Source organism: Pristiophorus japonicus, chromosome 3 (assembly GCF_044704955.1).
Source record: "Pristiophorus japonicus isolate sPriJap1 chromosome 3, sPriJap1.hap1, whole genome shotgun sequence".
In the NCBI taxonomy this organism is placed as follows: domain Eukaryota; kingdom Metazoa; phylum Chordata; class Chondrichthyes; family Pristiophoridae; genus Pristiophorus; species Pristiophorus japonicus.
Window position 1 is genome coordinate 217,799,778 of NC_091979.1, and position 18,045 is coordinate 217,817,822.

Sequence of the window (18,045 nt, forward strand, 5' to 3'; positions counted from 1 at the left end):
TTGATTTTCCTTCGGCATCGTTTCTGTTGCTGCTGTTTTGGGGTGACATTGATGGAAATGACAGAGCGGATTAGGCGATGGTCCGTCCAGCAGTCGTCAGCTCCCGTCATGGCACGGGTGATGTGGACATCCTTGTGGTTCCTCGCTCGGACGATGACGTAGCTGAGCAAATGCCAGTGCTTGCCTTGTGGCCTTGTACTTGTCTCTCTGATGGAACAAGGTGTTGGTTATGACAAAACCATGTCCTAAGCGTTTTGTCAGGAGGAGGGTACCGTTGGAGTTGGTTTTCCCTACCCCTTCTTTACCGATCACTCCTCCCCAGAGGTCTGTGTCCTTTCCAACTCTGGTGTTAAAGTCGCCCAGGAGGATCAGCTTGTCGCCCACTGGGACTCGGGACAGGGATTGTTCAAGGCTGGAGTAGAATTCCTCTTTGGTCTCGTCTGCAGCTTCCGGTGTTGGGGCGAACGCACTGATGACCATAGCGCACTGGTTCCGGGCTAGAGTGAGCCAAAGGGTCATGAGGCATTCATTTATCCTGGAAAGGATGTCTCTGAGACACCCAACTAGCTAATTTATTATGCCGAAACCTAGACCGTGGAGACGGCGTTCTGATTCTGGTTTGCCTTTCCAGAAGAAGGTGTATCCATCACCTTGTTCCTTGAGCTGGCCTTTGCCGCCTGCTGCGTCTCGCTTATGGCGGCGATGTCTATATTTAAACACCTGAGATCCCGGGCAACGATAGCAGTATGGCATTCCGGTCTGTCGCTGTTGGGGTTGTCCATGAGAGTCCTGATGTTCCAGGTCCCAAACTTTATTTTAAAGGGTGAAAGATGCCTGTGCGTGAATTCTTTTAACGTGGGGTCTTGACAGAGCATGGTCTTGGTCCAGTGCTAAGGGGGGTCCCAAGATGATTGGAGACCACACCGCACACCCCGCGCACGCATACCCCATGCGCGCGCTCTTCCCCACACGCGCACATCCCCACGCCACGCGCACGCCCCCACATACTTCGGTGTAGGCCTCCCAACCTCGCTGTTGTCCTGTGCTGTACCTTCCCTGGGCACCGACCCTGCTGCTGGTCCATGCAGCGCCACTCCTGGGCCCCGACCTCACTCCTGGGCCTCGACCTCGCTGCACTTGTCCGGAGGAGCGAGGTCGAGGCCCAGGACCTCGCTGCGCCTCCCAACCTCGCTCCTGGGCCCCAACCTTGCACCTCTGGACCTCGCTACTCCTCCTGACCTCATTCCTGGACCTCGACCTTGCTGTTAGGGTCCTAATCTTGGTCCTCCGGACCTCGCTGCTCCTCCCGACCTTGTACCTGGGTCACAACCTCGCTTTTTGGTCCCGACCTTACTCCAAAATACACAGCCAATCAGCTAACTGGTTTCTGGCAAGGTCACACTTCGATTTTGTCCCCCTTTCAGGATGGCTCGCCTGGATCCCGGCGGTGGCTAGCTGCTCTTATCACAGAAACATAGAAACATAGAAAATAGGTGCAGGAGTAGGCCATTCGGCCCTTCGAGCCTGCACCGCCATTCAATAAGATCATGCCTGATCATTCCCTCAGTACCCCTTTCTTGCTTTCTCTCCATACCCCTTGATCCTCTTAGCTGTAAGGGCCATATCTAACTCCCTCTTGAATATATCCAATGAACTGGCATCAACAACTCTCTGCGGCAGGGAATTCCACAGGTTAACAACTCTCTGAGTGAAGAAGTTTCTCCTCATCTCAGTCCTAAATGGCCTATCCCTTAGCCTAAGACTATGCCCCCTGGTTCTGGACTTCTCCAACATCGGGAACATTCTTCCCGCATCTAACCTGTCCACCTCCCGTCAGAATCTTATACATTTCTATGAGATCCCCTCTCATCCTTCTAAACTCCAGTGAATAAAGGCCCAGTTGGATCCAGTCTCTCCTCATATGACAGTCTAGCCATCCCTGGATTAGTCTGGTGAACCTTCGCTGCACTCCCTCAATAGCAAGAACATCCTTCCTCAGATTACGAGACCAAAAACTGAGCGCAATATTCCACGTGAGGCCTCACTAAGGCCCTGTACAACTGCAGTAAGACCTCCCTGCTCCTATACTCAAATCCGCTAGCTATGAAGGCCAACATACATTTGCCGCCTTCACCGCCTGTTGTACCTGCATGCCAATCTTCAATTACTGATGAACCATGACACCCAGGTCTCGTTACACCTCCCCTTTTCCTAATCTGCCGCCATTCAGATAGTATTCTGCCTTCGTGTTTTTGCCCCCAAAATGGATAACCTCACATTTATCCACATTGTACTGCATCTGCCATGCATTTGCCCACTCACCTAACCTGTCCAAGTCACCCTGCAGCCTCTTGGCGTCCCCCTCACAGCTCACACCAGTTTAGTGTCATCTGCAAACTTGGAGATATTACACTCAATTCCTTCATTCAAATCGTTAATATATATTGTAAAGAGCAGGGGTCCCAGCACTGAGGGTTTCAGCAGCAAATGAGCTGAGGCAGGGGTGTAGGCCGGCAATGTTACGGAGGTGGAAATAGGTGGTTTTAGTTATGTCGCGGACATGTGGCCATAAACTCATTTTGGGGTCAAATATAACGCCTAGGCTGCAAACAGTCTGGTTTAGCCTCCAATCGATGCTAGGGAGAGGGATGGAGTCAGTGGCTAGGGAGTTTGTGGCAGGGACCAAAAACGATGGTTTTGGGCTTCCCAATATTGAATTGGAGAAAATTTTTGCTCATCCAGTACTGGATGTAGGACAAACAGCCTGACAATTTAGATACCGTGGAGGGGTCAAGAGAAGTGGTGGGTGTTGTCAGTGTACATGTGGAAACTAACTCCGTGTTTTTGGATGATATCGCCAAGGGGCAGCATATAGAAGAGAAATAGGAGGGGGCCATGCATAGTTCCTTGAGGACACCAGAGGTAATGATGCGGGAGAGGGAGGAGAAGCCATTGCAGGAGATTTTCTGGCTACGATTAGATAGATAAGAATGGAACCAGGTGAGTACAGTCCCACCCTGTTGGACGATGGTGGAGTGGTGTTGGAGGAGGATGATGGAGTGGACAACTGTGTCAAAGGCTGCAGACAGGTCCAGGAGGACGAGGAGGGATAGCTTACCTTTGTCACGGTCACAAAGGATATTATTTGAGACTTTTATGAGAGTCGTTTCAATATTGTGGCAGGGGTGGAAACCAGATTGATGGGATTCAAACATGGTGTTCCGGGAAAGATGGTCACGGATTTGGGAGGTTGAGGACAAGATGCCGTATTCGTGAGGCTGAGTGGCACAAATTACTCAGCAACTTGTGTCGTTTTGCAATTCATGGAGTATCTCTCCCTCGTCACAAGTTACTGGCTGATTTGCACATTAATAACAGTGTGCGTTGGTATTTTTTTAGCAAATTCTGGCCCAATGTGTTCAGGAGAGAATGAGTGGTAAAAATGGCAGTAAAATAAAACAGATAAAAATGAGCATGTTTTGTTGTGCATGTAACTATCCAGAATCTTTATTTGCATAGTAGAGCAAATGATTATTTCTTTTTGTATTTGACATTAATGATGCATCTCCTTCTTTAAAGGCTCTTTCCTCCTCTCTGACTGACCTCCGTTGTTGCTGTTCTGGTGAATCTTTACCAAGAGCGGATTTAAAATTAGGTAAGAGCATATTTTGATAGGTTGGTGTACTGTAGGTGCAATTTTTCCCCTGCCTGCCATCCATCTCACTCACCTCACTCACATCTTGGAGGTAAGATGCTAAACAATTGGGCTAAGCTGAAGGAAATTGCTGTTCCCTTCAGGTAATAATATCCTAGATCTGGAGAAATCAGATACCACATACCAGAGATCACTATCCAGTCATCCTGCCCCTTTAACCAATCATAGGCCAGAGTCATGCAACCAAGAATTAATCAGTCCCAGTCTGTTGTAATTTCTGACTGAATCCTAAAAATGAACGATCAATTGCATTCAGAAAAAAATCTGTTCTCTATTGCTCCTTGGTTAAACCTCCACTGGGTTCCAGGGCTCTCTGCTGCAACTCCCAGACTTTATTTTCATGCACGATATCTTTTCCAGCGGCAGCAGCTTGTGAGCAGCCTGCGCGGGTACTCCCGATTGATGCGCAGCTACGCACCCGCGTACATTAGGGGGCATGTGTTTTTTTTATTCGGTCATGGGATGTGGGGGTTGCTGGCAAGGTCAGCATTTATCGCCCATCCCTAATTGCCCTTGAGAAGGTGGTGGTGAGCCGCCTTCTGTAACGGCTGCCGTCCATGTGGTGAAGGAACTCCCACAGTGTTGTTCGGGAGCATGTTCCAGGATTTTGACCCAGCGACGAAGACGGAACGGCGATATATTTCCTAGTCAGGATGCTGTGTGACTTGGAGGGGAACTTGGCGGTGATGGTGATACCATGAGCCTGGTGTCCTTGTCCTTAGAGGTGGTAGATGTTTGAGAGCTGATGTCGAAGAAGCCTTGGGGAGTTGTTGCAGTCCATCATGTAGATGATACGCAGTGCAGCCACGGTGCGCCAGTGATGAAGGGAGTGAATGTTGAAGGTGGTGGACGGGATGCCAATCAAGCGGGCTGCTTTGACATGGATATTTTCAAGCTTCTTGAGTGTTGTTGGAGCTGTACTCATCCAGGCAAGTGGAGAGTATTCCATCACACTCCTGACTTGTGCCTTGTAGATGGTGGAAAGGATTTAGGGAGTCAGGAGATGAGACATTCGCCCAAAATACCCAGCCTCTGACCTGCTCTTGTTGTCACATTATTTATATGGCTGGTCCAGTTATGTTTCTGGTCAGTGGTGACCCCCAGGATTTTGATGGTGGGGATAATGATGGTAGGGGATTCAGCGATGGTAATGCCATTGAATATCAAGGGGAGGTGGTTCGACTCTCTCTTGTTGGAGATGGTCATTGCCTGGAATTTGTGTGGCATGAATGTTTCTTGCCACTTATCAGCCCAAGTCTGAATGTCGTCCAGGTCTTGCTGCATGCAGGCAAGGGTTGCTTCATTTTCCGAGGAATTGCGAACACTGTGCAATTATCAACAAACATCCAACCTCCTGACCTTATAATGGAGGGGAGGTCATTAATGAAGCAGCTGAAGATTGTTGGGCCTAGAACGCTGCTCTGAGGAACTCTTGCAGTGATGTCCTGGGGTTGGGATGATTGACCTTCAACAATGACAACCATCTTCCTTTGTGCTAGGTATGACTCCAGCCAGTGGAGAGTTTTCCCCCTGATTCCCATTGACTTCAATTTTACTAGGGGTCCTTGATGCCACACTCAGTCAAATGCTGCTTTGATGTCAAGAGCAGTTACTCCGCTCTTGACAGGAATTCCGCTCTTTTGTCCATGTTTAGACCAAGGCTACAATGAGGTCTGCAGCTGAGTGGTTCTGGCGGAACCCAAACTGAGCATCGGTGAGCAGGTAGTTGGTGAGTAAGTGCCGCTTGATAGCACTGTCGACGCCCCTTTCCATCACTTTGCTGATGATTGAGAGTAGACTGATGGAGTAGTAATTGTCAGGATTGGATTTCTCCCGCTTTTTTGTGGACAGGACATACCTGGGCAGTTTTCCATATTGTCGAGTAGATGCCAGTGTTGTAGCTGTACTGGAACAGCTTGGCTAGAGGCGCGGCTAGTTCTGGAGCACAAGTCTTCAGCACGACAGCCGGGATGTTGTCACATCCCATAGCCTTTGCTGTATCCAGTGTGCTCAACTGTTTCTTGATATCACGTGGAGTGAATCGAATTGGCTGAAGACTGGATTCTATGATGGTGGGGGAGGCCGAAAAATGGATCATCCACTCGGAACTTCGAGCTAAAGATGGTTGCAAATGCTTCAGTCTTGTCTTTCGCACGTGTGCTGCGCTCCACCATCATTGAGGATGGGGGATATTCATGGAGCCTCCTCCCGTTAGTTGTTTAATGGACCAACACCATTCACGACTGGATGTAGCAGGACTGCAGAGCTTTGATCTGATCCATTAATTGTGGGATCGCTTAGCTCTGTTTATAGCATGCTACTTCCACTGTATTGCAGCTTCCCAAGGTTGGTCCCTAATTTTTAGGCGTTGCTCCTGGCATGCTCTTCTGGTCCCCTGCCTTGATGGTAATGGTGTAGTGAGGGATATGCTGGGCCATGAGGTTACAGATTGTGGTGGAATAGAAATCTGCTGCTGGCCCACAGCGCCTCATGGATGCCCAGTTTTGAGCTGCTAGATCTGTTCTGAATTTATCCCATTTAGCACGGTGGGAGTGCCACACAAAAGGATGGAGGGTGTCCTCAGTGTGAAGACGGGACTTCGTCTGCACAAGGACAGAGAGGTGATCACTGCTACCAATGCTGTCATGGACAGATGCATCTGTGACACGTAGATTGATGAGGACAAGGTCAAGTAGGTTTTTCCCTCGTGTTGGTTCTCTCTCCACCTGCTGCAGGCCCAGTCCGCCAGCTTTGTCCTTCAGGATTTGGCCAGCTCAGTCAGTAGTGGTGCTACCGAGCCACTCTTGGTGATGGACATTGAAGTCCCCACCCAGAGTACATTCTGTGTCCTTGCTACCCTCAGTGCTTTTTCCAAGTGGTGCTCATCATGGAGGAGTACTGATTCATCAGCTGAGGGAGAGCGGTGGGTGGTAAACAGCAGTGTGTTGTATTGTTATGTTTTGTGTTATGCCGTTTGTTTCAGCCCCAGCCCCAGTTTTTGTGATGATACTGGTGCTGAAGCTTCTTGTTCTGTTCACATGAGAATAAGGGCATCATAGCTCACCACTGCCTATGGATCTGCACTTTGCCACTACTTCCTGGCAACAGTTTGGTTTTGGCATTCCCTCACAGTCCTTCCTAGTCCCAACCTTCACATTTGTCCCAGCCAAAGCCTTAGCATCACTCCCTCCCACCTTTGGCCTTTCTCCCTCCACACCTCCTAATACTCCCATAAGCTTCTTTCTAATCGTAATCTCTTCTCTTGCTCCGATTCTTGGTTTGACATTTGCCCCAGTCCCGGCTTCTGTGCTCATGCTCTCCCAGGCTGGAAAGAAGGAGGAGGAGCTGAATCTCGTGCTCCGATGCAGTGATGGGCAGGGAGGCCGTGTCCTGGGGCTGGGGCAAATGGCATAGCTCAGAACATAAGATCTAGGAGTAGGCCATTTGGCCCCTCGAGCCTGCTCCGTCATTCAATAAGATCATGACTGTTCTGATCTTGGAATCAGCTCCACTTCCCTGCCCTCTCTCTATAACCCTTGACTCCCTTATCGCTCAAAAATCTGTCTATCTCTACCTTAAATATATTCAATGACCCAGCCTCCATAGCTCTCTGAGGCAGAGAATTCCACAGGTTTACGACCCTCTGAGGGAAGAAATTCCTCCTCATCTCAGTTCTAAATGGGCGATCCCTTATTCTGAAACTATGCTCCCTCGTTTTAGATTCCCCCACGAGGGGAAACATCCTCTCTGCATCTACCTTGTCGAGCTCCCCCATTGTTTCAGTAAGATCACCTCTCATTCTTCTAAACTCCAATCGTTCTTTTAAATTTCAAGGCACAACAAAGCAACACACAGTCGCCCTCAACCTCCAAAGAGAGGCAAGACCATTTTTGAATGTGAAGAGAGTGAGGCACAGGCTGTTCAAAAACTCTGTCATCTGTGGCTGGGTGGGTAGCACTCTCGCTTCTGAGTCAGAAGGTTGTAGGTTCAAGTCCCACTCCAGGGACTTAAACGCAAAAATCTAGGCTGACACTGTAATGCAGTGCTGAGGGAGTGCTGTATTGTCGGAGGTGCTGTCTTTCGGATGAGACGTTAAACTGAGGATGTAAAAGGTCCCATGGCATTATTTCGAAGAAGAACAAGGGGATTATCGCCGGTGTCCTGGCCAATATTTATCTGTCAATCAACATCACTAAATCAGTTATTACCACATTGCTGTTTTTGGGAGCTTGCTGTGTGCAAATTTCCTACATTAAACAGTGACTACACTTCCAAAGTACTTCAAAATTTTTAAGATGCAAACAGAAAGATGCAGTGAATTTCTTGGCTTCAGTGAAACAATATAGATCTGGCGAAAGGGCATCGACCTGAACCATTAAATCTGTTTCTCTCTCCACAGATGCTGCCTGACTGCTGTGTATTTCCAGCATTTTCTGTTTTTAATATGGATAGCAATCCCTGTTTACTATGCAGAAAAATTCTTGGGAGACAGAAACAGAGACAGATAAACTTGTTTTAGTTCTTTTAAAACTGGGACCATTACAGAGTGCATGAAGACCAGGTATTGTCATTGTACCGAGCCTACTGAGGGAATGTTGCTTGTTCGACAGTTATGCTCATCAAGATGAGCAATGTTTGAGCTGGGGATAGAAAACTACATTTCATACACTCAGTGCCTTACATCAAGCACTTGTCAGGTCAGGTTAGATGAAGAGTAAGCCTTCCTTTAATTTGCCCCAACAATGTTTCTCGCCTCAAACTCGGAAGAGTGCCCTATAGTCTACCAGTTTGACATTCTTTCTATTTTGAGTAAGATTGCCAAATTAAAACTTTTTGCTGCCTACAAGGAACAAGACTGAAATAAAGGAGCCTAACAGCCAGAAAGAGTTGACTATCGTCCCATCACTCTGGACTGATACTGAAACCCAGAAACAGGGTCCAGTCACCTTGTACACAATCTCACCTAGGCAGAAATGTTGGGCCAGAATATACTGTAACCAGCAGGCGAGTGAACAGAGCCTGCCGCTGGTTAGATTTGCCCTTGCCCGTTTAATTTCTATGACCTTTTGCACTGGAAGTTGCTGTAAGTTAGAGATCCAAATGGCATGGTGCCCTCTACAGGGCAACTGGGACCTCTGAACAAGACAAGCAACTGTGTATCTCTTCAACCAATCAGGTTGAAGAATTGTTAATGAACATCACAGAGTCTGAACAAGGAAGTGTCAGTTAGACTAGTGAATTCAATGCCAAATCACGTACAGAAAGAAAGTTTGGATTAGTAGCGAGGGGAAAAAGTTAAAAAAATTAATAATTAATAAAACATTTTTGGAATCTCCAAAAACAATTAAAATATGAAAGAATGAGACTCCTCACTTGGAGAAGTTAATTTTCAGTGCCAGAGATGTTAGGCAATAATTAAGACTTGTCACACCGTTAAAAAGGTACTTAGACTGAAATGGACTGGCCTTAACGTTTTGTACAGCACGCCGTTTGATGCATTTGCATGAGGAGCCAGACGGGAGATGCCGTTTTCACGCAGCTGGGACAGCAACTGCTGGATTTTCACATTTTAACTGCACATCTGCATTATTTTCACAGTAAATTCTGACCCATTATCTCCCATTATTCTTTAGAAGAGTTCTTATCAGAGGAGTTTTTTGTGTCCATGTTTTTCTGTACATTTTTTCACTCTTGAGGATCTGCCAGGGAAAATACAAAAAACGATTCGGGAGAATCCGCAGGAAAAATTTGATTAGTGAGTTCCAATATCCTCAGGGTGGAAATCTAGTGGATCTTTGGCTATCGCTCAGGCCCATTCATTTGAGGAATTCTGTTGAAATTGCTACCTGGGAGGCTAGACTGGCCTAAAGAGGGCTCGTTCACATTGTTTTTGGCTCTTGCTGTTTGACATAGATGTTGATCGAGAATCAAGGAGAAGGAATCACGGGAAAGAAAGGAAATGGCGTGAATTTGACAAGACAAAACCGAGGTAAGTATATCGTTTCATTTGGACGTAAATGTCAAACCACCCAATTTCTTTTGGTCTTTCTTTCAATCTATAAGCTAATCTTGCATTTACATGCATTCCCTGTCAACCTTTTGCATTATGTATTACTCTGTCCACATTTGCAATAGAAACTGCCTATATAAGTTTATCATGCTATAATTACACATTCTCTCCAGTGGAGACATTGGAGGGAGGGTTTAATTACAGTGTGACCAGTTAACATCTGCCATTTCCATTCTAAATGGGGATGTAGGAAGTCACAATGGCAATATAAAAATAAGGATAATATGAGTTTAAAATGGAGATGGAATTATGTCTGCAAAACTCGGTCCAATTATTGCCTGCCCACCAACCTTGCATACCCACGTGCAATGCCACAGGAGCTGGACTGGTATATATAAATTTTTCTGCTTACCATGATCATTTTCCTGTCAGAATTGGTCAGCCTGTTAATGGAATACTTAGCTGCACACTTAGAAGGGAAAGGACCATCTGGAAGAGTAGGTTTTATTCATGGTGATCCCAATTATCTAAGGAACAAAAAATCTGTGGGGAAAAACTACTTTCAAGAATGTTGTACTCCATATCCCCTGTGTAGTGCTGTCTAATAGAAATCGCTGACCAGCCTCAAATGTGGCTATAGTGACACCGTTTTAGCCATGTGGGGTAATTTTGGTAGAAATACCTTGCACATAATACAGGTAAATGTACTTCATGCGTATATTTAACTTAAACTTCATCAGAGTGATTGCTGGGAATGTTGACTCACACAACGGGACACACCAGACCTGTCCCTGCTCTCCATCCAAAACGCGGTTGGATGCTGCTTGTTGTTTGCCAAGATGTGCCCTGTTGGATGATGCTTGTTGTTGGTTGTGTTGCTTTCTTCTGCTGGCTTGGAGCGGTTATTCCGATTGCTCGAGCTGACCAGGAGGACAGCTCCCCTCTCCATACAATGTTGCTGCTGTTTCCATGCTGTTGATGTCTGGTGTTTTCACCCGGGTTGCACAGCCGTCCGAATATGAGCATTGTGATCATGTGCCCAACAAATGTGTCTACATTTTTCTTTGCTAATTAAAAATGCAGTTAATGACATCTGGATTTCCAATTAGCCATATGTGGTTAATGGCTAATTATTGGACAACACTGCTCTAGTGGATGCTGCAGTCTCCCTAGGTCCTGTGACTTCGAATAGGCTCTTGGGTGAGTGAAGTCTCGGGGCCAATTGATTCCGATGGAGATGACCCAGCATATATTGGAAAACTTTTCTTCAGTGTCATAATGAAGCAGGAAAGCAGCTGAGCTCTTCGCATACCTCCCTGAAGCTTAGAAAATTGAATTTAAAACAAAAAATATCGCAAACAAAATTTGTGTAAGTGGATTTTTTTGCCTTTTTTTAAAATAAAGGAAAGCAAGTAAGGGGGACTATCCTCCCATTTTAAACAAACTGGATATTTTTGTCAAACCTTTCTGTCCTGTTTCCCCCCCTTCTGAAAAAATTTACTTTTGCTGTGCTCTGAGACTAGCTCTTGCATCCCGATTGCTCCCTGTCTTAAGAATACCAAACTTAGCACAGACACGATCAGTTGCATCCTCCCATTCCCAACTTGGCCATCGCAGGTGCTATTGCCGATACTTCAGGTCGCATTGCCCCAAAGGGGCGTACAAACATTTGGGAGGTAAGGGCAATCCTGCTGGGTCTACAAAGGCACATATCAAAAGCAAGAAAAAATGTGTTATCTTCATTTGTTGATGTGCGCGGATGGGGAGTGGTATTACGATGTACAAATGCACAGAGGTGAATTAGGAATGGCGTTTTGTCATGCAGTATATGTCTCTAACAGAACGCTCTGTGAGCTTCCAGGAGAAACCAGTGAGCAGCAGCTTTTTCCTCTAGAGTACCGTAGCCTTCCATCAACGCCATCACCGATCAGAAAAAATGTCAGGAGCCACCACTGCACTGTGAAAGAGGTGAGCAATAGATCTGAAATAAAAACAGAAATTATGTAAAAACACAGTAGGTCAGGCAGCATCTGTGGAGAGGGAAACAGAGTTAATGTTTCAGGTGATGACCTGTCATCAGAACTGGAAGAAGTTAAAGATGTAAGGTTTTAAGCAAGTGCAGAGGCTGGGAAAGGGGGTGAGGAAAGAATAAAGAGATGGTCTATGATAGGGTGGAGGGCAGAAGTGATTAAATGACAAAAGAGATGATGGTACAAAGCAAAATGGGCGATAATGGGATAACTAAAGAAACAAAAATAGCTCCAGAGGAGCTGTGAATGGTAACAGCAGAATCATTACCAACACCTGCTGTCAGAGCAAATGGGAGTGGTAATTATGATCTGAAGTTGTTGAACTCAATTTTTGAGTCCGGAGAGTGTAAAGTGCCTAATGGACTGCCTTGAATTTCCGTTGAGCTTATTGGAACAATGTAAGATACCGAAGACAGAGAGGTCGGAGTGGGGCGGAGAATTAAAATGACAAGCGAGTGGAAGCTAAGGATCACACTGCAGACTGAATGGAGGTGTTCAGCAAAGCGACTACACTCTTCTGATCTGCCAGGTTTGATCTGCACTAACGTCTTCCACAGCTCCCCTGAAGCCAGATAACGGGGAGAGCAACAGGGCATCTGGGACCTCGGTGAACAATGGGACAAACTGGTTATCTTAACCAGTCAGATTAAAGGATTGTGAAATAAACAGGGGAAGAACTGAGAAGGAAGGTGAATTAGAGTGGGTGAATTCAATGTCAAATCGCATACAGAAGGATAAATATAGAGAGGGAAGGAAAGATTGGATTGAGAGAGAGAAAGAGACAGGAAGGAAAAGTAAGAAAAAAATTACATTTTACATTTTTACAATCTCCAGCAACGATTCACAACCTGAAGGAATGAGACTCCACACTTTTAATTGTTTACTTTCTGAGCCAGAGAGATTAATTGGCAGTCATTAAAAATGATCATGTTGTGAATTATTAAACTGGCAAATTTAATGGACAATTAATGTGCTTTTGCAGCAATTTCATGAAAATTACACGGAGGTTGTCATTTTGTGAAGCTAATGACGGAGAGCCTCAAATAGTTATTTTTTTCAGCATAATCTGGACCCCTGTTTCTTGCTCTAGATTGGAACTATTAGCTTCGAACTGTGAAGAATTGCTGCAGATAGTGCGCTCTCAAGTAGAACCTGTAAGATTATTTAACACTGAATCTGTAAAATACATAAGGAATATTAATCAAAGCTTCGTAGATGAATTTTACCCATTCCTATACTTTCACATCAGACAATTGTGTTGGAGATTTACCATTCATGTCTGAAGTTTATAAAATACCAAACTAGCGCACATTATATTACGTTACACAAGCCCAAACCAATCACAATCCGAACACAGTACAACACTTCTCTATGTTGTAGTCCATCACAAAAATGTGTCAACCACCACTATTTTGGGGGGAATTTTCAAGAAAGTACATTCTCTCTCTCATTACTAGCAACCAGTCAATATTTAAGACGAAACTTCAGCAGAGTGTGATGTGAGCAGAGTGCGGATGTTTAATTTGAAAAAGTGCATGTGGGCAGGGTGATTGCTCATCTTTCATACGTCCTTCAGGGAAAGGCATTAAAGAAGATGGAAAAAGAAATAGACCTGGGCATAGATCCCTAAAGATTCATTCGGATGTTAGGATGCATTCAGAAGACAAGGCATACTATTTTGACTTTGTACAAGACCTTGGTCAGGCCTCACTAGGAATACTGTATCCAGTTTTGGTCTCCACACATGGTGGGTGATATTGAGGCTTTGGAAAGGGTGCAGAGAAGGGCCACCAGACTAATTCCCAGTATAAAGCAACTTTGTTACCAAGATAGGCTAAAGGAGCTGGGACTCTACTCTTTAGAGAAGTGTAGACTATGGGATGATTTGGTTGAGGTTAATAAAATTAATTATTGAAAGTTACATTGCGTGCTTGGTGCTTAAGTAGATCACCATATCTCAGCCTTACTTACTGACAGTATTACGAGCTATATTCAACATAAAAGATTGCAATATGGTTTATCAAGGTTAAGTTTACAGTTTATATTCAACATACCTGTGAAAGGTTCAGTTTTTGATTGTTTCTCTGAAATAGGAATACAAAACAGGTATGGGTTGGAGAGCAAGGACGGGGCAAATCTGGATGGAGAGCGGGGGGCGTGGCGGGATGTACAGCGGGGGCTTTATTGAATATAGCTCGTAATAGTGTCAGTAAGTAAGGCTGAGATACTGTGATATACTTAAGCACCAAGCACTCCATGTAACTCTCAATGATTAATCTTATTGTATAGGTACTGAATAAACATCCACCACCATTCAGTATGAAACATTCACCAAAATTTCAAATCATTGCTTTTCAAGAAAGAAGGGAGAGAGAAAATAGGGGAACCAGCAGATGTGGTGTATTTGAATGTTCAGAAAGCACTCTAAGGTGCCACACGAGAGGTTATTACACAACATTAGGGTTCATGGGATTGGGGGTAATATATTAGCATGGATGATTAATGGACAGAAAACAGAGTAGGAATAAATGGGTTATTTTCGGGCTGTAACTAGTTGGGTACAGCAAGGATTAGTTCTTGGGACTATTTACAATCTATATCAATGACAGATGAGAGGACCAAGTGGAAGGTATTTAAGTTTGCTGATGGTACAAAGTTAGGTGGGAAACTAAGCTGTGAGGAGGGTGCAAAGAGGCTGCAAAGGGATATAGACAGGTTAAGTGAGTGAGCAAGAACATGTCAGATGGAATATAATGTATAGAAATGTGAAGTTATCCACATTGGTAGGAAAATAGAAAAGCAGAATATTTTTTTAAATGGTGAGAGATTGGGAAATGGTATTCAAGGATCCTGGGTGTCCTTGTACATGATCACTGAAAGTTATCATGTGGGTACAGCAAGCAACTAGGAAAGCGAATGGTATGTTAACCTTTATTACAAAAGGATTAGAGTATAAGAGTGAAGAAGTCTTACTGCAAGTGTATAGGGCCTTGGTGAGACCACATCTGGAGTCCTTGTATAGTTTTGGTCTCCTTACCTAAGGAAGGAGTCTCTTTGCGTCCTCCTCACAGCTTACTTTCCCACCTAACTTCCCTTAGAGGGAGTGCAACGAAGGTTCACCAGTCTGATTCCTGGGATGGGGTGGGGGGGAATTGTCTTACGAGGAGAAATTGAGTAGACTAGGCCTATATTCCCTAGAGTGTAGAAGAATGAGTGGTGATCTAATTGAAAAGTATAACATTCTTGCAGGGCTTGGCAGGGTAGGTGCTCGGAAGATGTTTCCTCTGGCTGGGGAGTCTAGAACCAGAGGTCACAGTCTCAGAATAAGGGTTCGGCCATTTAAGACTGAGATGAAGAGAAATGTCTTCACTCAAAGGGATGTGAATCTATGGAATTCTCTATGTCAGAGAGCTGTGGATGCTCAGTCGTTGAGTATATTCAAGACTGAGATCGATAGATGTTTTGATATTAAGGGAATCAAGGGATATTGGGGAGTTGAGGGAGAAGATCAGCCAAGATCTTATTGAATGACGGAGCAGGCTCGAGGGGCCAATTTGGCTTATTGCTCCCATTTCTTATGCTCTTAAATTTATCAGATGCAGCAGATGTTAATGCAACTTCTAGGTTTTTGTTCCACAATTGTGAGCGGTACTTTGACGTCACCAGATTGAGTGTTGACAATGCTGCCTCAGAGGACGAGTCCAAACCTGCCCCCCCCCCCCCCCCCAAATCTCCATCCCGATCAGCCCCGCCCCCGTTGTACATTCCACCCCCGCTCTCCATCCAGACCTGTCCCGCCCCCACTCTCCATCCCGCCCTGCCCCCGCTTTACATCCAGATCCTCTCCATTCCGCCCCACCCCGCCCTGCCCTTCATCCAGAGCTGCCCCTCCCCCCACCATTCAGTCCTTTGACCTTCTTCACATGAACTTGTAAAGTCCCAGCTGAGCACAGCATGGAGGAGAAAGGAGAAAGAAGAGCCCCCCCACCCCCAACCCCTGGATAAAGCTGCCTTCTCTTTCAGCTGTTGACTGATGAGTTGTGCATTTTCTATTTTTCCAGAACTAGAGTAGCTCAGTCTGAGGCATTGAATAGCAGAGTTGTACAGATTGTGAAGGTCCCAAACTCAGTCCCTACGCTGGTCTGAATTAGTTGCAATCAGCCAGGTGGCAGTAGGGGTGTTACAATTGGCGGCAGCACAACTGGGTTAGAGAGAGTAAACTGGCCTTGGTTCCTGTTCCTGATTGCCATCCAGTGACACTCCGCACCTTGCTGGAAATGTGCATGTATGGATCTGATGAGGACAACATTGAGCTCATCTGTGACATGCCCTATGGTTGAATAGTCTGCCGATGATCATATCTTGGCTCACAAATGAAAAATGGTATTGCAGTTGTACCCCAACAAGTCAGCACCTTCAGGAAAGGAGGGGTTGGGGACAATTTCAAGAATTTAAAACATTGTTTTATTTTCTCTCTGCAGAGCACAGAGAAGAATGAGAAGGAACAGTATCGACTCCTGTTACGACTGGTAGCTGCAGGATTGGACAGAAAGTCTAAGCAGCAACTCTCTGCTTCTGCATTCAGTGCAACACAACATATGTTAGTATCAATGATTTTTATGTTTGAAGAAGTTATCTGTTTCAACAACAACAACTTGCTTTTATACAGCACCTTTAATGTAGTAAATTGTCCCAAGGCCTTCACAGGAGCGTTATCTGACAAATTTTGACACTGAGCCACATGAGATATTTGGACATGTGACCAAAAGCTTGGTCAAACTGGTAGGTTTTAAGGAGTGTCTTAAAGGTGGAGAGAGAGATAGGGAGATGAAGATGTTTAGGGAGGGAATTCTAGAGCCTAGGGTCTAAGCAGCTGCAGGTATTGCCCCCAATGGTGGAACAATTAAAATCGGGGATGCACAAGAGGCCAGAATTCGAGGACACTGAGATCTCAGAGGGTTGTAGGGCTGTTGGAGGTTACAAAGGCATTGAGGGGCAAGACCATGGAGGGATTTGAAAACGAGGATGAGAATTTTAAAATTGAGGTGTTGCTTAACCATGAGCCAATGTAGGCCAGTGAGCACAGCGTGATGGATGAACGGGATTTGGAGCGAGGTTAGGACACGGATAGCAGAGTCGACCCTAATTTCTACTCTTATTTTTTTGTGGGGGGGGTTATTATTTCACTTCACAAAAATGCCACACTGGAGGGTGCTGTTTAGAGCGGAGCTAAAATTACTGGGGCATCGAATTGAGACGAGAGTTTAATGCTGACTTTACATGTTTAAAATTCTCCATCATCAACATTTCTCACGTTGTTAATTCACAAAAGAGCGACCAGTAACAATTGTTAAAAAATGTCAGACTTTCCCTTGCATGAGAGACTTTGGTTATGGACACTATTAGATTTTGGATTATGCTGCCATTAAGGGTTTCCCACATTACAACAGTGACTATACTCCAAAAGTACTTCATTGGCTGCAAAATGCTTTGAGACGTCCGGTGGTCATGAAAGGCGCTATAACTGCAAGATTTTCTTGAATAATAAATACTGAAGATGTGATGACGGGATCAAATTTGGACACGTGAAAAGAAAGTAAAATGGATATGATATGCAATGAAAGGGATGAAATATAGGTCACGTTTTAAAATAAACAAGTATTAAAACGAAGGGAAAAAAGCCATTAAAGGAAGGAATATGTATTATGCTGTGATGGCTGCGCAGGATCGTCTTGCCTTTTGCTGTGTTAGGTTTACATAGACAGGAGAGTCAAGGGTGTTGGAGGTCAGCAAAAGCAACTGTTGCCCACAGCTGGCCCTGTTGTCAGAAAATGTGTTGCCCCTTTAGCTTTTCTTTCATGCAGTTCTCACCATCACTCTGACTCAATGCCTACTCACTAGTGGATAGAGTTCTGATGCAAAGCACTGGGTTATTAAAACTGTCAGCAAGTTGATGTTTGGGATTTCGTTTTATGCATATGGATTCTATTCCATTGCTTAATTTGGCTCTGGTTGTCTGACATATAATAACTCAATTTAAATGATGGTTACAGCCATCAAACGAGTAAAGTGTTGCACTGGACTAAACACTGTTCAGTGTACTACAGATAACTGCCTTATTTCACTTCTTATGCAAAGATACTTACCCATCCATCACAAATATAACTGTAAACTTGGTTCCAAAGTTACAGTTTTTGTATAACATAGCATAACCCCATTCACCATTACAATAAACAACAGCTGAATATAACAATTCAGTTTCTAAGATTACATTGTATGCTTGGTAAAGT

The 18,045-nt window shown here is 45.0% G+C and overlaps 1 protein-coding gene across 1 annotated transcript in view; it reads left to right on the forward strand.

The window, feature by feature from the left end:
* The window catches only part of senp2 (SUMO specific peptidase 2), a 143,961-nt gene that overhangs the window by 49,881 nt on the left and 76,035 nt on the right, over positions 1 to 18,045 (forward strand). Inside the window, 4 exon segments of the mRNA XM_070873889.1 lie at positions 3,580 to 3,655; positions 9,629 to 9,704; positions 11,567 to 11,693; positions 16,237 to 16,355. Coding sequence (XP_070729990.1) covers positions 3,580 to 3,655; positions 9,629 to 9,704; positions 11,567 to 11,693; positions 16,237 to 16,355 — 398 coding nt within the window.